Source organism: Canis lupus, chromosome 13 (assembly GCF_048164855.1).
Source record: "Canis lupus baileyi chromosome 13, mCanLup2.hap1, whole genome shotgun sequence".
In the NCBI taxonomy this organism is placed as follows: domain Eukaryota; kingdom Metazoa; phylum Chordata; class Mammalia; order Carnivora; family Canidae; genus Canis; species Canis lupus.
In genome coordinates, this window is record NC_132850.1 from 39,712,464 (window position 1) to 39,735,175 (window position 22,712).

Below are 22,712 nucleotides of genomic sequence, written 5' to 3' on the forward strand. Positions count from 1 at the left end.
ATTCCTAGTATTAAGTTAGTGCTTCTAAACGCCAGGCACCTCTTAGGGACTTTTAAACTTGTAACTCACCATAACCTCACATGGCAGGCTCTATTACCATCTCCATCTCCTTGATGAGGAAATTTAGCGTAGTCATCTCAATATCCCCTCAGTATCCATATTGTGCTTTGAAATATAGTGTTTTGACAACACTGTGAGGTGGTAAAGAACCCCAGGTAAACTGGCTGGGTGGGAATCTTAGTGTGCCCACCCAGAATTAAAATGCATTCGTACATCCTCTTCACTCTATTCCCTGTTTAATTAATTTTTCTATAGTGCTTATCATTACTTGAAACTACATATGTTAATGTATATGTTCTTTTTGTCTTCACTCCCCACTTCTAGGATGTAAGCCACAAGAGGACGGTGACCTGGTAGGTTTTGTTTCTTAACATCAAATCCTCAACACCTGAAAGAAGAGTAGCTGGCATGCAGCAGGTATTTCATAATATATCTATTGAATGAATAAAAGGAGATTCCCTTGGCTTATTGTATATGTTTGGAGTAGTAATTTATAATGGGATGAGGGAACCTCACTTTTTTCTTGGTTCACCTTCAATTAAAAAAAAATTTAGTAAACATAAATATAGAACATATGATATGCCAGGCTCCATTTTAAGTACTTTACAAATACTGACTCACTGAAGTCTCACAACACCCCTATGAAGTAGGTAAAATCAAACCCAGGGAGTCTGGTCATGTTCCCAACCATGACACCATGCTGCTTCCTGGCTGATTCTTCTAAAAATGTCAACTCCATGGAGCTTAATGCTCTAAAGCTGTATCTTCATTCTCTCCTAGAAAGTACCCTTCTCTCTTGCCCATCTTTCCATCCTTTATATCTAGATTAAAGAAGAAAATAAATAATATTATTTCAGTTATTTTATTTTATTTTATTCCATTATACTTTTCCTTCTATGAAACAGCAAGGACTACTGTTAGTAAAGCTTTTCTAAAGCCACCTTCAAGGGTAAACAAGTGGTTTGACTCCCAGTGGCCACTGGACAACTGACATCGTCAGTGTCTGCCTTTCTTCTTTTCTCTGTTTCCTTCCTACTTTTCTAGAGCTTTTGGATCTCTGGCACAATCCTTCCCTTCTAGCCTTGAAAAGAGAGTTTAGTGATGTATGGAGGTTACAAAAAGCCTGAAACTTAAAAAAAGGCCTGCTGATGTTACAAAACATTCTTTTTCTTATGTTTAATCATTTGGTACTTTCCTGTTCTTTTAGAGTTTCTCTCCCAAATACACAAGGATCCTCAGAGTCCTGGGTCTCTGATATAGCACAGAATTCACCTGGGAGGCAATTGTCATGAGCGCGGACAGTTGGGATTTAGTTTCACTTCTGTTGCTAAGAAACAATCTGCCTCAGGGCAAGTCATTTAATATGACCTAGACTTGGTTTCCTCACATGTGAAAGACTCAGGAGAGATATTGAGCTGGCTGTTTTAAGGTCTTTTGAAGCTCTCAATTGTGATCTTCTTCGAAGAATTATGTAAGGAAGGGAAAGTACCCAGATATCAAAGTTCCTCTACTGTTCCTACTGATTGTGGTATTACTTCAAGCGAGTCATTGTTCTTTATTAAATGGGGGTGAACTCCTCAAAACTGAAGGATGACAGCTGCTGGAGATGGCAATAGATCGAAACCTATTTACTTGCAGAATTCCTCCCCTATTTCTCTATAAATATCGGAGGGGGGGATTATAACTAAAAATGATATTTCAGCTCTCTGGTCTACATAATAAACTATTCCAAGTTAAATTCATTTAAAAGAAAACATTAAAAGGCCTTTCCCCTTTAGCTTAGGGAGAATGCAGCAGTCATCTTGGTTTCTGAAAATGCAGAAAAATCTTGAAAGAGAGCATTGGTAAGTATGTTGGAACCCCATTCCTCTCACACTCAGTGGTTCTTTGGATATCTATGCTGCCCAAACAGTTCTAGCTATTTTGTATTCTGTATATCCTGGGCTTTGTGATTTCAGAGGGCTCAGGGAACTTTATAAACACCAGCCATTCCTTTTCCCAATGTACTCCTAAACAACAGACTAGTTATTGGTCTCCATGAGTAAATAGAAAGCATGAGGTATGGGCAAGAGGTCACTCTAGAAGAATGCAGGCTATCAGGGTTGCTAGGCTAAGAAATAATAGAAAAGATCTGAATGACTTGCTGTCACTTTAAGATTTATATACTAGAAATTACCTAAGTTTTTTACTTTAAGGTCAGTCTGTCTTTTTTCCCAATTCTCCAATGGCATCAACACTTCTCCTGAGAAATACGTAAGCTTTTACACTGACCTAACTTATCTAAGTGAGCATCTCTGCTTGTCGCAGAATCATAAGATATTTGCAGAACTGAATGGAACATGAAAGGACTCTCAGAACACCACAGTTTGTCTCATGCAGAGTCAGACCTAAAGGAAATAGAATACCCTATGCTTTCAGTTGGACGGTGGGTCCAACTGTGAATTAGCTTTATGTTAGGGCCCCTAATGCTAATGGCGCATGCATGTGTCTGGGATTTTGTTTAAGGGTACATCTTTAACTGGATGTTCATAGGGTTGTAGGTCGGTCACCATTGGGTGGCACAAAATTTACGATACCAGTTGGGAAAAACAAAGAAATACAAGTAAAAGAATGAGGGTAGATGGAGAATGAGTGATGGCATGGGAGAATGAAAAGTTACCCTGTCAAAAGTACCTTGAGAACTTCTGAGCCTGCAGCCTACATTTTGTCATTGCCCTTATGAAAAATAGCAGAAGAAACAGGAATGAGCTTCTATCATTTTTCTAAGTGACAGGGAAATAAAACTGAACCTTCTTTTCTAGACCTTTAAGAAATTACATTCGTTAACACTTTCCCCCTAAAGCTTATACACATATTCATCAACCTCAAGACTAGAACTAATATACTTTTGAATTTTAAGGAACTCGAAAGAACTAATGTCTTTAAGGGCGTAGTTTTGGATAAGAAGCCAAACTGAGATAATGTCACATCCATAGTACTCCTTTTGAGCTCTGAAATAAATCTGTGATACCATTGTAACAGCTATAACCTACTCTGGTACTTAGTGATTTGTTTTATTAAAAGAGTATTTGGAAACAAAAGTAGTATTTTTTTTTGAAGGACAGGGTTTGTGTTCTCCAGTTTGCCACCATTTCTGCCACTCCATAATGTCTTGTTTTTAAAAGTGTTTGAGTTCTCAGTCCCTGCCAGTTTCTCTCTACATCCCTGCTCACAAGCTTTTTGGTCAACTGTTGCTTTTTTCTATTTGTTCTGATCAGGCTTAAGGTTACATGGCCCCTTTTACTTCTAGCTTTGGTTGTTTTTATTTTCAAAAAATTTTTAAAAGATGTATTTATTTATTTAAAGGAGGGGTTGCTACAGAGGGAGAGGAAGAGAGAGAATTCCAAGCAGACTCCACTGAGTGTGGGGCTTGATCTCATGACCCTGAGATCATGATCTGAGCTGAAATCAAGAGTTGGACAGTTAGCTGACCGGGCCCCCTGGCGCCCCAGCTTTTGTTGTTTTTAAAAATATGTTTGCTAAGATTCTTAATGTCTTATCCTATAGACTTTGAACAACTCACTTTCCTAATATAGATGGAAATATGCTCCCTTTAGTTGTGAGGCACCAATGAAGAATGAACATGTTTTAAAAATGTATAATGTTTTATGGGATTGCTGATTTGTGTGCATCACTTATCAGTGGTGTTTAGATCGTGAAGTCTTTATGTGTAATTGACACATCTCCAGTGTCTCGAATTTGTGTATTGTGTCATATCATGCTATTTCACACCTAACTCTACAGACCAGAGACATGTGCCTCTTTTTTGAGTGGTGACTGCAAATGTGGCTTCTAGATCACCTACTGGTGCATATCATAGTCCCATGAGGATGGCCCATGGAAATCAAAGAAGCCTTTTTTGTTGTTACTGCTGATAGGTTATTCCACTTTAATCACAAATGTAGACATGGTAACTAGACTGTAAAGTGGACCATTATAAAGTATATTTGTAGTGAGCAGAATTCTGAGCTGGTCCCCCAGTGATCCCACCTCTAGATCTTTACTGTATCTGTAAAAACCTCCTCTTGTATGTGAACTTGATCTAGTGACTTGATTCTCATGAAGAGAATATGGCAAAAGGATGGTATGTTACCAAAGACTCTGACTTCCATTTCCCTAGCCCTTTCTTGACCTCTCACTTGCTGTGCTTTTGAAGCCAGATGCCTGTTGTGAGATACTTTATGGGGAGACCCACATGACAAGGAATGAAAGAAAGCCTTCAGCCAACAGCTGTGAAGCACTGAGGCCTCAGTCCAAAAACCCCTGAGGAACAGAAACCTGCCTACAACCATGTGAGTGAGCTAGGCAGTGGGTCCTTCCCACTTGGGTCTTGAGTGACTATAGCCCTGTGAGAGACCCAGAACCAAGGACCCAGCTAAGCTGCTCCTGGATTCTCAGCCCACAGAAACTCTGAGATAATAGGTGCTGTTTTTATATGACACTAAGGTTTGGGGTAATTTATTTATTTTTTGGGGGGGTAATTTATTATATAGCAATACATAACTAACATATAATCTTGTTTTTCTATTGGAATAACAGATAACTCTGTTTTTTGTTTTTGTTCCTAACCAAAATCTCAAACTGAGAATAGGAAAGGGGGTAATTTAATACAACCAGAGTTGTTCAGAGTCATTCAGTGAAAAATAATTGAAAGTATGTAGCCCAACAAATACTGATTAAATTGAACTGAAGTTAGAAATAATGAGCAGCTGAAATGTAAATGTTCATTACGCAGTAAAGTAGAAGTAGGCTAGCAATGATGAGCAAAACTGTGAATGCCAGAAACTGCATTCTGATGCAAGAGTCCTGTGATAAACAATGTTTCCTAGACATCAAATATAGTTGAGTTTTTAGGAACTCTAACATTTAACTGAGGAAATTGAGCAGGAAAGGAGAGCATCCTAGAGGTAAGAAGATAACCAGGTAATGAGGAAACCAGAAGAAGACAATATTGACATCTGACATGAGTATAGGAACCTACTGAAGCTGAAGTGGGGTAAGGTGGAAAGGGGCATATGGACTGTCTTCCCTACTGGTTACTGGTTACTTAGTTACACTGCTTGTAACTAAGCAGTGCTAAGGTAGCAGAGGAACTAATTAGACCCAAGTAGGTCGGAGGATCAGTGGGAGCAAAGTAAAGGGGATAGCAAATATAAACCACTACTCAATAAATCCAAAGACAAAAAGCATAAAAATATTAGGAAAGGAAATATTGAAAAAGAAGTGAGCATGTGACCAAAAAAAGCTAGTAGTGTGTCGAAATACATTTTCAATTCAGGAGGAGAGAGATTAAGAGAGCAGATGCAACAGGGGGTTTGACGCAAGTCTTACAAAGTTTTAAAATGAAAATGCTTTGAATTACTGACTTCCAAATGCCATATTGTCAAAGGACAAAAGACATAATAATGCCTTTTTAAATAGGATTATCCCAATACTTGGTCATATGGAATTCTCACCTGGAAAAAGGTAAATTACATGTTGCACACAAGTAATAAGATTATTTCCCCAAGTCTACGGGACAGAAAAAGTCCAATATGTTTGCAGTTTCTACCAGAGTAAGAAATAAGCCACCTTCTCAGAAAGCGTTTGGTATGTTTCCTATCTTAAAAAGAGAAATGGGTGAACTTTGATCTTCAAAAGTTCTGGGAAACTTTTAGACCTCAGAAAAGACTGAACTGGGGTTAGTGAGGAAAGTGGATACTGGGTGAAAATGGGTATGGGTAATTTGAGCTTTGGTACTAAAGGTTGAGCATTACAAAAGACAGAGGGAAATAATGAGTGGAAGAGAGGAATTAAAGTGCTTACTGTTCAAACTATGTCTATGCTTAGAACACATAGAATGTATTCCAGTGTCTGACACATCAAATTTATTTGAGAACATGCAGACCTTTGCATTGGTGAATATTTCGATATTAAAAAGGGCATATTACAGAAAACCTATTCTTACCAAGGGAATAAACTTTCGTCTTCGAAACTTGAAACAACAAATACAAATAAAGCAAGAAAAACATGCTTTGAAGTGTGCTAACAGATCAAGATTGCATTTAGCAAACCACCTTTTCTCTGTTTAAGAACAATCTCAAGGATTCCAAAACACAATATGCTAATTAAAGGATTTCAGGTAGCAATCATGGGATATTTTCCATGACAGATGAAGAACACAGATATTCGGAAGACTAAAATTGCATAAACACAACAAAGAGACACTGTGTCCCTTTTGCAGCAGTGCAAAGTTAGAGTGAATGCAAATGAATGTGCTGGCAGTAAAATTACACTATTAACCATCTGAAGATTGGGCTCATTACCTAAGAAGGCAAAGCATCAATTTGTAGCATTATAACATTCTGTTTGTGCTGCTGAACACGTGTTTGGATGTTTTTATATATTCTCTACTCATTTGGGTGCATAGTAAGCACTTTTGCATCAGCCTCTTGATAAAAGCTTAATTTTGTATTGTTTCTGTTATATTGTTTTCTTTAATGGGAATGATATTCTGTCTTAAAAATAAACACTCTGTTTATTCTCCAAATAACTCTGAGTTCAGGTTCTTCTATTTCTCATTATCAAATGGCATATGCATCATTACAGATATATCTTAATATTGAGGAACTCTGATTTGAAAAAAGGTATATTTGAATCACGTGAGGAAAATACTCATTTCAGTCACTCATTCTTTCATTCTTTTAATGTGCATGTATTGAGCTAAGCACATTGGGAAGTTCAAGGATGGATGTGATACTACCTCTGCCTTTAGGATGTTTCTAAGGCAGAAGTGGCAAGAGTATTATTAGTGCCTTCAGAACAAGTAGCGCTATCAAATCTCAGAGGAAAGAGACAGCAGGGATTACTGCCTTCTACAAACAGTTTTGGCTACCTGTAATGTGACTGGCCCTGCTCTGGGGGCTGCGTATATTGAAGGGAAGAAGACACTCAAGGTCCTTGAGCATATGGACCCTGCATCTTGGGGCAGATGGAAAATAAAAAAACAAACACATAAATGATGTAACTTCAGGTAGCCCTAAGTGCCATAGAGAAACTAAAGTGGAGTGACATGAAGGACAGGGGGGATATGTGAGGAATGTGACTTTGAAGTCATGAAGGTTTTGGTGAGGAGATAGCAGCTGAGTAGAGATTTGATGATGTTTGGTGGAGGGAGGTGTATGAATATCTGAATACAAGGCTTTCCAGGCAGAGAGACCAGTGTGGGAAGGCCTTGAAGCAAAAATGAGCTTGGTATTTTCTGGAACAGAAAGAAACCATATAACTAGAGTTTAGGAAAATGGGAGTGAGAGATGAGGTCTTAGGTGTTGGAAGAGGCCAGATCCTACTGACTTTTGTGGGCTATGATAAAGATTTTATTTTAAGTGAGAAGGGAATCCACTGGAGACTTTAAAAACGGTGTAGCATGATCTGATTTACGTCTAAGAAGGCTCATTCTGGATGCTGTGTGGAAATTCAAATGTAGAATAATAAGAAGGTAACTAAGACAGAGATTAGGTATCTATGAATTACACAAGCCAGAGAGAACCAAGGAGAGATTGACTCCAGTAGTCTAACCTAGAGATGATAGATTAAAACCCATGTGGTAGTCCAGTTAATGGTGGTTGGTTTGGACGAGGGCAAAAATTACCAAGGTGAGAGAAGTGGTTGCCTTTCAGGGAAAGTTTCACAAAGGAAGTGATGTGGAACTATTTGAATGAACTTTAAATGACAGGCAGGGTTGTGACAAGGGTAGTCACTTACTGATTTATGGAGTGCCTATCATGTGCTGCACACTGGGCTGGGTGTTGGGGGTGGAGCAATGGAGAAGTCCTTGCAGAGAATGAAGAGCAAACTTGCTGAGAAGTAATATTCTAAGATACAAAAATAGTGAGATAAATAGTACGCTTATGATAATTACTTCTGGAATTAGTTCGAAGGCCACTTTATTCTTTTCCTTTTACTGTAGAAAATTGCACGATCAAACTCCTTTGTATGCGTGACTCTCCTTGAATTTGCAAAAGTGTTAAGTTTCTATCAGTAGACACTCAGTTCACTGTCAGTTGGCAAATTTCATTACATCATTTTCTTAGAAACAGTGATTACTATTTATCTTTCTCATTCTGAGGAGAAATTACAGCCTCATTAGAAAGGAAAAGAGCAGAGGAGAATATAAAATATATGAGAAGTTCATGTACCTAGATGCAAGTAGAACAGTTCATCTGTTTTCAGTCTTGCCCCCTGAATATTTTCCCAGCTGGTTGACCCTACTTCAACTTTCTCTTCTTCTCATTCCTATTGTATACTGCCTCCAAAATGGACTGGCCTAAAGCAGTCCAGTCATGTCTGTTCCCTAGTGCCTACAGAACAAATTCCAAATTCCTTGGCCTGACACAAACTGACCCTACCTACATTTTCTGCTTCATTTCTAACTATACTCTCTACACTCTAATTGTTTTAATCACACTGGACTTTTTTTTTCTCTCTTAAAAAATTAATTTAAAAACCGTGGTGAAATAACAAAGCATAAATTTTGCCACCTTACACATTTTTAAGTGCATAATTTAGTGGCAAAGATTGAGGACATTCACACAGTTGTGCAAATCCCATTGCATCTTAAATCACACAGTATTACTATTCCCCTAATACTTTTGGCAATTTATATCTATATGATTTCTGCTAATCTCTGAAATGCTTTCCTTTTCCTTATCAGTTAAGGTCCTACATATCTTGAAGACCAGTGCTCAGGTCCTACCTCTCTTGCTTTAGGCTCCTATGAAATCTTATCTGGAAACAGAAGGTCAACTCTGTTGCTAGGTAACAGTGCTTAGAGTTAAAATGACATGTTGGTTGGCAAATTGCATCTAGATTGGGAGGATTTATACAAGAACTATAAATACCAGATGGGGATGTGATACTTTGGTCTTCCTTGAGTCATTAGACAGATTCCTTGCCCCTGGAGGCTAAGTCTATGGAGTTGTACAAGAGATACTGCCTCTCACAGGGCATCGGGCTTCTAATTCAGGAACATTCCCACACTCACCCAATACTGATCTTGTCTTCTTGTATCTCAGTTGTCACCTGAGGGGTCTGGCCTGATGTTTGTACCAATATAGGGACTCCCACTAAAGAGAAATCCTGAAGATGCCCTGCTGGTCAGTGGTGTTTCTTGTATGACATCCTTCTTGTAACTAAAGCCAAGTTTGGCCCATAGTAGTCTTGTAAGTCTGAATGTTTCATTGAACCTAAGAAGAACTGCTTTTGGGAGTTGCATCAATAGGTAGAAATGTTGTCCTAAGTACTAATAGCCCTTTCACATCTGGACTGAAAATTGCTGTACATAGGACTAGGATAAGAAAGCATTGCTTACCTTTGGAAGGAGCTGGATTGCCTGCAGAATTCTTTGTCTGTGCCCAGAATTAAGGATTCCAATTTCCAACAAATCCTGATCTTCCATAACATTGCTTCCCTGAAACAAACCCAGAAATATTACCAGTTAAATCAGGCATTTTTACTACAGGTAAATAATGATTTATCTGATGCGGAGAAAAATAACCAACAAGTGAGTTGATTTTTACAAATGAAAACAGTCATTCTCCTGTGAGGGTGAGAGCAAGTAGGAGGTGACTGAGCTGAAGGTCCTGGGAAAGCTTCCTTCACCTCAGAAATGCTCTCATGGCTCACTATTTATCTGCGCTGGGAATTCAAATTCTGTTCCCATGAAAATGTAAATGCTTCTAACAAGTGTTGCCATTTAGGGTCAACAGTGATCTACCTATATGTTGACATGTATGAATACATTTTTCCTTCCCCTAAAAACAGATTTTGAGAAGAGGACTGATTAAAAAATTGAAATATACTAAACTGGCTAAAAGTGGGAATTAACAATTAAACTTAAAACACTGAATGCCAGACATCTGATCAAGATATGGGGATACAACAATGAATAATTTCCAGGTCCCTGCCCACCACTGTCTTTATTCTTTTCAGTCCAGGGATGGAAACAGATTTTCAAAGGCAGTGAGAGTGCTATGAATGTGCTATGATGGTGACACATGCTTGGGAACCCCGAGGGGATGTGTTTTCAGTGGAGATGATGTCTGATCAGATACCCGAAGCATGATTAGGACTTAGCACTCAAAAGAGGAAGGGCTCAAGGGAAATTATGTACAGTATCCTGTAGGTGAGAAAGAACATAGTACATTAGGAAGCACTGGGTTCTTGGATGAGTTGGAGAGAAGAACAAAAGGTAAGGCTGGCAAGGTAAGCCAAAGTCAGGCTATGCACACATTGTACGCCCGCTGGAGGAATTCAGACTTCATCCTGACCACAACAGGAAGCCACGGACAGATTTTAAGAACTGGAGTTACATACGATATTCCAAATTTAGAAAGATCGATTTAGTTTAGTTTTAGTTCAGTTTAGGGGCTGGGCCTCACAGTTTCCTTACCTATAAAATGACAAAGTTAAGCCACATGATCTCCAAGGACCAGTCTAGTCCTGAAATTCTCTGATTTCAATGATTTTTGTTTTAGGCCTCTGATTAATTTCTAATATGGAAATTTATAGATTGCTTAGTTTGTCCCTGAATTTTAGTCTTTTGTAGTTTGTAAGCTAGTTTTCATTTAAACTGAGGGGTCTATAGAGAAGTTCAGAATTCGGATCACTCCTTTTCTGGACAAATCAAACTATCTTATTAATGTGTAACAAAAACACTTATGAGTAGAAATTACAGAAGACTTATTTATGGAGAGAAATGGGTATAGACAGATATTTAAAGCAAGAGAACAGATTGGAAAGGGCAATCCTGGGAGCATGAAGACCATTAGGAGCTACTGCAGTTGTTTGAGAGACAATGTGGGCTTAGACTGAGGTAGTGGTGGTCCTGGGAGATAGAAAGATACGGGTGGGCTTGAAACTATCAAGAAGTTTGACTCAGTGAGTGAATCATAGAATTATGGAGAAATGCAGAAAGTACATTAGTTCTGGGCTTGGGCAATGGGGGTGAAGCATAATGTCTTCTCCTGAGATAATAAAGGAGGATGGGCCAGTCTAGTGTGGTACGAAGGGAGTATCTTTCCCTGTATAGGGGCAGAATAGATGGATGTAAACAATTTAATATCAGACTACATTATAAATGGATAATTGATTATTTCTAGAAAGATTAAAGCCATAAGAATGGTCCCATAGCTAGAGATTTAAAATGGGCCTTCACTGGACAAAAACATGCCACCTACTCAAGATATCATTCCTATGCTTAAGCTACCCTGGCCTTCTCAGAGGAGGGAGAATGATCCAGGTATATAGCAGCATGATAATGAAATGCCTAATGAAAAACAAATAAAGCCAGTCTTGGCAAAATGCCATGGGAAACATTGCCCTCAAGAAATTACTCTGTGCACACAATAGAGCATGGCTAAGAATATAAATGGCTTCATTTTGAGAAAGCGTTATTATTTTCAGCAATGGACCAGTATGTCATGAGTAGGATTTATGAAACCATTATCTATTTGACTTTTAGTCTTAAAAGGGTTTCCAGAAGGAGTTAAAAGGGTCTTGAGAAGTAAAAACAGAAAATAAAAAACAGGAAACAAAACACTTTGTCCATCTATGTGTTAGACCATTACCAGGTTTTCCATGGGCTAAATTAGCAGCCCACAACATTAGCTCACACACATTCTTTGGTGTGTCTGTGTTTGTCTTCTGCTTCAGTAATTATGGAGACCTACTATCTATAGGTAATCCTGAAAATTGTATTTCAGTGTTTGAATACTGAAATGATATGAAGAATTAAATCCTTAAAACCACGGTTCTTCCTCTCCACTGCCAACATACCGTCTTCTCTACCTCCAGGAGGAAGAACCTTTTTGAGAAATTGTAAGGAAGTTAGATATCTTCTCTTTGGGTCAAATTTCCTAGCATATGGAATAATTACCAAACACTTTTGGAAAATGAGTGAAAATTTGGGAAGCCCGGTGCAAATGGTGAGAATGTGCCCAAGGGGAAATGGTACTAATTGTGGAAATGTAAAGAAAAGGATTCACTGTCCCCAATGAGGCATGCTGTGAGAAATTTTCTATTTTCTCTCTTATTGCAATATATAGAGATTACCAAAAATATCCTGGTGCATCATCTAGCAAGTCTTTTTTTGAACCACCACCAGGCTTGGAGTCTAAAGATCTGGGTCCGAATCTTGTTTGAGTAAACTTAGCTAAGTCATATATTATTTCTAGGTCTCATGGTCTTCACCCATAAAATGCAGTTCAATGAATACTCATTCAGTTCTAAGATGCTATGATTTCAGTCATGTCTAACTTTTGATTAGTATCCTTATATGTAAATATAGATTGTATAATTTGTAGTTGCATTTACATTTACATTGCAATTATATCTTAAGTGTTTCAGAACTTGCAATCTAAAGTTAGCTTTAAGGAGTATGGTTGACACTTGAACAACACGGGTTTGAATTGCGGGATCTACTTAAACTTTGTGGGTTTTTTTTTTTCAATAAATACAGTACAGTACTGCAAATCTATTTTCTCTTACTTGTGACTTTCTTAATAACATTTTCTTTTCTCTGGTTTATTTTATTGTAAGAATACAGTATATATATATAACATATGAAATATGTGTTAATGGACTGTTTATGCTATTAGTAAGGCTTCCTGTCAACAGTATGCTATTAGTGGTTAAATTTTGGGGGAGACAAAAGTATAGCAGATTTCTGGCTGCATGGGGCAGTGGGGGTGAGGAGGGGGCTCAGCACCTTCAAGGGTCAACTGAGAAATTACAGAGAAGCACAAGAATGTACTTTTTTTTGGACAAATTAATCTCAGTACTCAGGTAGGAACTTATAGCATTTCTTATTAAAAGAATACTTTCATTCTGTAATATGAATTCTTGCAGCTTTTCAGAGAAAAATCAAATATTTCAAATCTTACAACTAACCATTTCATTTGCACTTGGGTAACAGATGTGCCATCAAAGACAATAAACATTTCCATTCTTCCTGGGGAGCTGGAATTTATTCTCCTGTTATGACTTGCCTTCACTAAATGTTAGAAAATCTCAGTTTATCCTTTCTCCCCCCAGGCCCCCCCCCCCATAATAGCTAAATGTAAACTTTAGCTTTCTCCCTCCTCCATTCATTTTCCACGTGACTGGCAGATCAAGGGTTTCTGGGGTAGAGCTCCATTATGTGTGTCTTCTGCTGAATCAACAACCACGCTGCACACTCTACCTCCTCATCCCCAGTACGCATGCTTTGTCTTCGTCCTCATCGCCCATTTACTCCTCAAGCCATCAAAACAAGCTTTTACCCCCACTAACCCCATAGAGTTTCTCTTCCAAATGTTGAGAAGGACTTCTCAATTGCCATATCTAGTTGATTCTTTTCAAACTGGATTTCAAAAATGCGTTAGCCACATGTGGCTGGTGTGCTGGACAGCATGAATAGAGATTATTTCTGCCATCAGAGAAAATCCTATTAGACTGTACTTCTTCACAATAAAAGACATTGAAACTGTAGTTGAATCACACAGATAGGGCAAAAATGTGGACTGACAGGGAATCAGAATAGGGAGTCAGAAATACTCATGAGTCATCTTTAGGATATAATTGATGTGTTTCTTAGTCAAAGTTCATGAACATAAAATTGAGGAAGTTTAGAAATTTTCTTCTAATTTTTCAGTCATTAAAACAAATTAGTAGCAGTTCTGTTTTTATTAGCATTTCTTTCTTATGGGCCTAGAAATCTATGCTACCAAAAGGACAGATCAAATCAAGGAGTAATTTGTTATTTTCTTGCACACTGCCAGGCACATTGCACAAGGCAGTTAGGGAATAATAAGCAGTAGGCAAAGTTGCTTAGTTAATGACTTACTAGAAGGATCAAAGGCCCAAAGCAGTATTTGTAGAATAACTGTTCTTTTACTGACAAGAAATATCTAATCCAGGAGGTCTTTACTGCTTTCTTAAATCATGGAATGAGGAAAAATAATATATTTTATGCATGGAGAGCTGGAAACTAAAGTTTCTCTGACCCTGGAGAGAATATTTTATATTACTGGATTTTTTCCAGCTGTGATAAACTAACAAGATGACCAAGTAGAATAAAAAGTAGCATTTTGTACTTAATGTTCCACGAGAAATATAACAGCTATTTATTGAAATCATCTCTCAAGTATATCTAAACTGATTGCTTCTGTCTCTCAGAACTCCAGCTTGAAAAGAACTCTTATTTTCACCACTTCAATCCCAGATTATATTCATTTAGCAAACTTTCCTTCATGTTGCATATTATATATAATAAATGCCTACAAATGCTAGGGAAACATATTTAAGAACCACAGGGAACTTGTTTCTTTTTAATATAAGCTTAAGTTGGATGTTATTTATTCTCTCTCTTCAGTCCAAGACCGAAAAAAATCAAGAGGATACTGTCAATCTGGAGAAAAATTTCTTTTGCTCTATAATTAACTACACTAGATTCTTCTCCACAATTTGTGTGGCCTGAGATATTTAAAATAGAATATTTGTATAATGGAATGATAGCAAGATCTTGCAAACTCACACATGAAGAAACACATATTTTAGTTTATTTTTAATATTTTTTTACAGCATAAATGATGTGGTGGCATAAAACTATACATGATATTCTTAGAATAATGCAACTTCTTAGCTTCTAGAAAGGCTGTGAGTCTATTTGATATCAACTTACAAGTAAACCGAATGCATGTCTTTTCTGCATGATTAGGTTGGTAACTATTGGGATAAGTCCCAGATCTACAATCCCCCTATCAGTGTTGCAAAGTTCTATTTCGTTTATCAGATGGAAACATGGGTTACCATAAGTAATCAGATAATGGAAGATATGCTTCTTCCAATTTTATTTTATTTTTTAAGATTAAAAACATTTTTTTTGCATGTGTGCTTTTTCCAGTTTTAATTCCCTCTCTTACACGAATGGAAAACAGTATACTTTTTACCTCTCTACCTTAGCCTGATGTTTGAAAATATTCTATTGCAATGGAATTTCTTGTTCACAACCTAACTAGATTTCACATACTTATAGAGTTTCTCAGATTCTTCAGACCACATGGGTTATTGACTCAAATAAATGTCACATTACTGAGCAATAGTTAGAAAGCATCTTATATATGTAAGGTATGTATTTTAATAAATAAACTATATCTTAGAATTATTTTTAAGATTAGTATTTAATAGCTAACATGATTGTCGTTTTATAGTACCAGTTGTTGCCTCTTTATTTTTCAAGCCTATTTTCCCTTTGAAACATCTGTTTTGAAGCTATGGAGACAGAGGGAGGGAGAAAGAGAGAGAGAGAGAGAGAGAGAATTTAAGTAATCAGGTATTTATTTGGTAAAGTATTGAGCAAGATTTGATGATTTCATAAGGCGCAATTCTAATTCATTTGAGAGTGTTCACGTGTTCATGTATATTTTAGAATTATATATATATATATATGTCTTCAAAGTCATTTATGTAGTAATTTGTACTGTCTTGGTCAAAAGTTTCACAGATGCAAGAGGAAACCTATTCATTTTTAAGGATGTTAATCCAACGGTCTTACAAGAAGAAACACAGTGGTGAACAAAACTTATTTGTATGTTCTTACTTTTTTCCCAGATAACATACATATGAAAATATGAAGCTTATAAACATCTACTGTCTTTCAGTTTTCACAACAATATCAGTTGGGGTAAGCATGAGGCAAATTACTCACTTACTGAGTTCTGATTCTGTGCTTCATGTGTTTTTTTTTTTTTCTTTAAGATTTTTATTTATTTATTTGAGAGAGAGTAAGAACAAGAGAGATCACAGAAGAAGAGGGAGAAGCAGACCCTCTGCCAAGCAGGGAGTCTGATGCAGTGCTCAGTGCGAGGCTCAGTGTAGGGCTCCATCCCAGGACCCTGGGATCATGACCTGAGCTGAAGGCAGACACTTAACCAACTGAGCCACCTAAAGGCCCCAGCAAGGCCCTCTTCTAAATGCCTAAGACATATTACTTTATTTGATTTTCACCATAGCTCTCTGAGGTAGGTATTTAACTTCCTCCCTTAGCTAAGAGGAACCTTTCTCCTTTTACCTGATACTGCCTCCAGTGGGGCTAGTGTGGGAGAGAAAAGGTTCAGTAAAAATATGTGGCTAGATTTAAACTATTTGCATTTTGCTTTAGAGCCATATGAAATTCACATTTGAAAGCAAATGTTCCAACATATTTTACGTTTGATTTCACAACGTTTGAGCAACAATGAATCTTTCTTTATAGAACAGAATTTGGAAAGCTTTCTGACCTAATCTTCCCTCCTCTGCTCCAGTCCTCTCTGTTCACTGAATCATGGAATCAGGGTTGGCAGGGACCTGGGGGGTTTTCTAATCTAAACGTTCCCTAACTAACCACAAAGCTTTAACTTCCCTCTCTCTTTTGAAGTGTGGTGTCTAGCTGGGTTACACCATTCCCAAAGGGGTAGGGTGGATATTAAATGCTTTAAATGGTCTTTCCCAATAGCTGAATCCGAGCAGGGGGTGGGGATGGGGTTGAGGGGGACACCTCAGTCCTACTCGTTTAGTTCTCACCATGCTGCAGACTGAGTGTGACAGGAGAGCTATTAGAAGAACATGCCAAAAGTGGAGATGAAAACAGTTAGCAGCTGTCCTGTGTCCTTTTCCAATCACAAGCTGTGAAGTTAAAAAAAATTTTTTTTCCTTGGGTAGGCTGTACATAATCTTGGCAGGTATCTGAGTTTTGTTCTTCTATCTAATATGCTGAACATTCCTCAGTGCCTCACAAGAGAAAACTGAGCAGCAATTAGGTTAGTTTGGACACCCTGCTCTTAACAGAAGAGGAACATGGCACCTTCCTATTTACAACAGGCATCTCTTGCGAGTTGTCTCTCACTGGCGGTACAGAGCTCCACAAGGAAGCTCCTCTCTGGAGAAACAAAGAGAATTTGCTCCTGAGAATAACCAACACAGCCACACATTTATGAAGCAGAAAAAAAGTGCCTGAGATGATTAATGTTAACAAGCAGCCATTAAGCACTTAATGAGTACCACGTATTTTGTCCCCCTTACTTAGAAACCTTACTACTGGGTTATGAGATAGGAGGCAATAATTTTATATCACAGACAAGGAAACTGAGTCCCAGAGCTCTGAAACCATTTAGGACATTCACACGGTTAGCCTACAGTGGATCTAGGATCAATGTTTTACTCTTTCAGACTATGACACTCATGTTTCCTTTGCTACAGAAAAGAAACCAAATGTTCAGGAGAGGACATCTTCTGGATGGAGATCCCCAGTCAACAGATGTGTAACACCACCAAGAAGTAACTCCCATGATGCTATTTTCACACACAACCTCTACTGACAGACCACTAGGAGTGACTGCCATGGATTCTCCAACACAATTTCAAATAAATTATTTACCTCTGAAAGGTTAAGCAGTTAGTTCTCACAACTGCCTTAGTATAATCTAGAGCCCAAGCATGTTAATGTAAATGACAGAGTCTGGCTAAAGCACCAAGTAACTTCTCATGTTCTAAGCCAAGACTATGCTGGAAGGTGGGAAATAACAGCATGGCATCAACTTGGCGCTTCTCAGCTCTTCTGTAGAGCCTTGTCAAACTCTCTTGTCTTGTCAACTGGGAAAGGCCATGTTGGATTTATTTTCTTTAGGTCTCTTTCAAAGCCAGGATTTAGTAGGGAAGATGTTTGAAAATGATCCAATAAGGTAGAAAATGTCTGGAAATGTATTAAGGGCATTTGTGCCCCTAATTTTTTTTAAAGATTTTATTTATTTATTTATTTATTTATTTATTTATTTATTTATTTATAGAGACACAGAGAGAGAATGAGAGGCAGAGACACAGGCAGAGGGAGAAGCAGGCTCCATGCAGAGAGCCTGACGTGGGACTCGATCCACGGTCTCCAGGATCATGCCCTGGGCTGCAGGCGGCGCTAAACCACTGCGCCACCAGGTGTGCCCCTAATTTAGCATGTTCTGATTCCAGAGAAAAGAATCAGTTGCAGTTCCCTGAGATGGCTACCCAGGATGAAGGAGCCTGTCATGGTGAAGGTGGATAATTTAGTCCTCTGGGAATTGGGAGACCGGTCATAAAGGCAACTCATTAATCCATCAAAGAGATAGTTTCTCAAGAGTGGGTATATATAGATGTAAGGATCATGAAGTTGCCTGATACTTAACTATATTCAGAAATAGTTAAGTAAACGTAGGAGGAGAATAGCAATGAGGAAGAGAAAGGCAGGGAGGGAGAGAATGAGAGAAATTTTTGCTTATTAAAGGTAAAGGTGGTAGTGAGGAAAGTAGCGTTGCCAGATAAAACACAGAAATTCCAATTTATCTAGGATTGTATTTTTTTATTTGCTTAATCTGGTAGCCTCACAGAAGAGGCTACTGAACACTGGAAATAAGCTAGCAGAGTCCAGTCCACAATCAGAACTACTACTGAAAAAAAAAAAAAAGAAGAACTACTACTGAGGGAGGACTTGCCACTAATTCATTTATTCAACATATATTTGTTCACCTGCTATTTTGTGAGTACTTACTATGTGCCAGGCACTGAGCTGGGTCCTGAGACACAATGAACATAGAGCAGACAAGGTCTTTCTGCTTTTAGAGTCTATAGTCTAGTGGGGAAAACAGGAAAATAACAAAATAAAGTAATAATGCAAGTAATTATTATTTCAAAAAGTTTTATGTAGGCCAAGAAATATTAAGGGCTTTATTTTGTTTATTATGTACAAAAACCCTTGAGATTGGTACAGTTATTACCCTTATTTACAAATAAAGAATTGACACAGAGAAGCTAATAATTTGCCCACGTTCACATGTCTAGTAAAAATTGCTCTAAGGGAAATTAATACAGTGCTGTTGTAAATAAAAATTACAAAGGAGACTTATGTTAGAAAGGATGGTCAGGAAAGCCCCTCTGAGAAAGTGACATGTAAACTGAGACATGAGGGATTAGAAGGAGCAATCAAAGCACAAGCAGAACCATTAGAAGGGTATTTTAGAAGGAAAAGCAGGTGCAAAGGAACTGAGATGGGGAAAGAGCCATATAGATTCTAGGAACAAACAGAAGGCTAATAAGACTAAATTTAGTGACTGAGGTGAAGAGGACATTGGAGGGGAAATAGGGCATAGATAACAGAGATCCTGACAAATAAATAAAATCCTTGATTTTATTCTAAATGCAGTGAAAAACACTGAAGAACACAAATTGACTTACATATATTTTTTTATTATACTCTGACTATAGTGTGAAGAATGGATGGACGAATTGGGTAACAGGAAACTTGAGCTTAACAGCCTGAATTGAAACAATAGCCTGGAGACTCTGGAATCTGAGGAAAACGGGATGAAATATGACCTGTTGAAGAACCACAGGAGTTGGCCTCACTGGGAAGTCAAATTTCCAAGCTAAATATAATCTTGCATCTGAATCAAAAAGAAAAGCCAGATGGCAAAGATAAAAGTCAGAATGGTCTTTGATATAGTGTCTTAATTAATACAACTGTGGACAGAGATTGAATAATACCTGTTAAAATGTAAACATCCATACTTCATGGACCCACCATTTCTATTTCTTTTTTTCTTTTCTTCTTCTTCTTCTTTTTTTTTTTTTTTTTACCATTTCTATTTCTAAGTTGTAGACATTATTGGTAGGCTGATCCCCTTCTCCCTTGCTATCTTCTACTATGGAGGCTGGAAAAACTAAATGATTCAACCTCCCTTGAAGCTGCAGGTGGACATGTGACAAAATCTGCCCAGTGGGGAACTTCTGGAAAAACTTTTGCTTTTCTGATTAAAAGGAAGAAATTCACCTGGTGTCCTCGTGTGTCCATAAGAAAGTGGCTTCAGACTTTCCCCTGATGATGAAGGGGTTTATTGTTCATATAATGTGACAGAGATGGGTTCACAGTCAGTTAGCCACCAAAAACAAATAACCCTACTGGATATCTGTAAGCAGGCAGACATGAGTTACGGGAGAGTTAGTCCCTAAATAAGAAAGGTTTAAAGCTGTCTCCGTATTTTGCATACAAGTGGCTCGGGCCAGTGCTCATCTGTTGTTAGTGAAAATAATGATGAGGATATGAACTGTGGCATGTAATAGGGGTCATAAATAGACAGCAGGGCTATCAAAATTTACCTTAGACTGCCTGAGTGCCATAACCACAAAGAAGAGCAGAGTAGGATATAAGAAAGAATGAAATTTATCAGAACAAAATTGGGAAGGGTATGTGCATCCATCTATAGATTGATTCTAACTGTGATTTAAAATTGTGAAATCTCACAGAAATAATTAGTTGAAGGAATTTATCTCCTATGGATTTTGGTTTCTGTTCATAATCGCTAGATGTGAAATTACCAAAGTGTTCATGGGGTTGACAGATTTTAAATCTAGGAGTGGCTTTTAGCTTCAAATTGAAGATGACAGGGGAACCCTGGGTGGCGCAGCGGTTTAGCGCCTGCCTTTGGCCCGGGCGCGATCCTGGAGACCAGGGATCGAGTCCCACATCGGGCTCCCGGTGCATGGAGCCTGCTTCTCCCTCTGCCTGTGTCTCCGCCTCTCTCTCTCTCTCTGTGTGTGTGACTATCATAAATAAATAAATAAAATTTAATTGAAGATGACAGGCATCTCAGTTTGTATAGTTATTGTGGTTCTAAAGGAAGTATGTTTCTACATAAATTTGACTTTTTATAGGAAAGAATTTTTACACTTAAAACTTGAACACATTATAATCTTAACAGAGCAGAAACAGGGAAAATATTTGAGGGGTTTGTTTGGTTGGCCTCAGTGTGTGACTTTCCCCCCAAACTCTTGAGATGTCAAAGTTTGTGGTCAGGTCCTTTGTCGCCTGGAATGTCTTTGGTGGGCAGTAAATGGTGATTACTCTTATTGAAAGACTTGACCAGAATATTCCTGACTTTTCTCCACATTTATTTTTGGTTTTGGTTTTGGTCTTGAAGATCTTCTTTGGTTTAGTTTTTGGTCTTGAAATGCCTTCAGTAGAAAACATTTTTTTCCTCATTAAAACTGTTTTGGCTTGCTTTACATAAAAAAAAAAATTGGTGTTGGGAAAACTCACTGAATGTGTCTCCCCAAAATTCATATGTTGAAACCAAATTCCCAATGTAATATTTGGAAGTGGAGCCTTTGAGGGGTACTCATGTCTTGAGGACAGAGCCCTCTTGAATGGAGCTAGTGCTATACACAAGAGGCTTCAGAGAGCACCCTTGCTCCCTCTGCCATGTGAGGACACAGAGAAAAGATGGCTATCTGTGAACTAGGAAGTGGGCCTCTATCAATCATCAAATATGCTGCCTTGAATCTTGGACCCGCAGCCTCCAGAACTGTGAGAAATAAATTGCTGCTCTTTATAAGCCAAGCATTGTATGGTATTTTGTTATAGCACCTTGAATGGACTAAGGCATAAAACAGCACTGGAATTAAATATAAGGAGGGTTAGACAGGCAGGAGGCTAATCCAACCAAGGGATTAAAGAAAGCTGAGAAAAATCACAACTAAGAAGAGTCCTTTGGGTTACTGTAGAGTTGTCTAGCTCTACCATTTGGCCTAGGGTTGAATACAAAGGGAAAATTTGTGCAAGGCACACAAACACACATGTTCTTTATATTGCATGCGTCTCTTTCCTCATATTCTCTTACCATTTTCCTCACTAAATAATACTACCAAACAAGAACAAGAGGAAGGAGAAAGAAAAGGGTGACACCTTTTCTCATGAGGAATATTATTAAATGTCCCCTTGTCTCATTTTTCTAATTTAAGAGAGAAGTTCTTGAGTTTTACTTCAATATTCACTGGTACTAAAAACATCATAAATTCCTTCATATTACTTTGGGCATTATTAAAAATGGACACATCTTGTCTAAGTTAAAGCTAATGCTAAATAGGCTATAAAATCTCTTATCTCTATCTCCTTAGTGTTATAGGTCCTATATTCTTCATTGGATAGCAGAATTCTTGGGAGAAATGATCATGCCTTAAGCATCTTTGCATCTTCCTTATTACCTAAATTTTGCTGAACTTTCAAATAAAATAACTTGAAAAAAATGAATGCTAAGTAAAAAAAAAAAAAATGGGCCATAGGTTTATAAAAATATCCAGTCTAAGGATCACCAAGTAAGTTTGTAGCAAGAGGGTTGAAAAGTTTGAGCTGAACATTCTAATATTCAGGATGTCTGATTTTTTTTCCTAATTGAAGAAAAGATAAAGATGGAATTTCCGGTACACGATAACACCAAAATGTTCTTAATTTTCTTCAGTTTTGCAAATTCTCATGATTTGATTTTCATCCAGGACTGTCAGTTGAGACATCTGATAATCTAAAAGCATTCAGAGAATTAGGATCCCATATGGCTCAAAAATATTTCCTTTCCGACAAGGAGAAAGAGAACACATTGTGAAAATAATAGTGGTATAGTCTTTGGTTTATGTGTACAAGGAGCACAAATGAATTTAAACCATTATCTGTGGTATAATAATCATTGTAATGATCATCAGGGTCAATTATAATGAATAAAATAAGAAGAATATACAGTTCTCATAAGCATGTTTGTATTATG

The 22,712-nt window shown here is 37.8% G+C and overlaps 1 protein-coding gene across 17 annotated transcripts in view; it reads right to left on the reverse strand.

Moving 5' to 3' along the window:
* Nucleotides 1-22,712, reverse strand: part of ANKS1B (ankyrin repeat and sterile alpha motif domain containing 1B) — a 1,043,873-nt gene that overhangs the window by 298,478 nt on the left and 722,683 nt on the right. For all 17 annotated transcript variants that reach the window (XR_012005947.1, XM_072773232.1, XM_072773224.1 and 14 more), the window contains one exon: nt 9,449-9,547. Coding sequence is in view for 16 of the 17 variants with exons in the window: in XM_072773232.1 (XP_072629333.1) it covers nt 9,449-9,547 (99 nt within the window). In the remaining variant the exon portion in view is untranslated. The remainder of the gene's footprint in view (nt 1-9,448; nt 9,548-22,712) is intronic.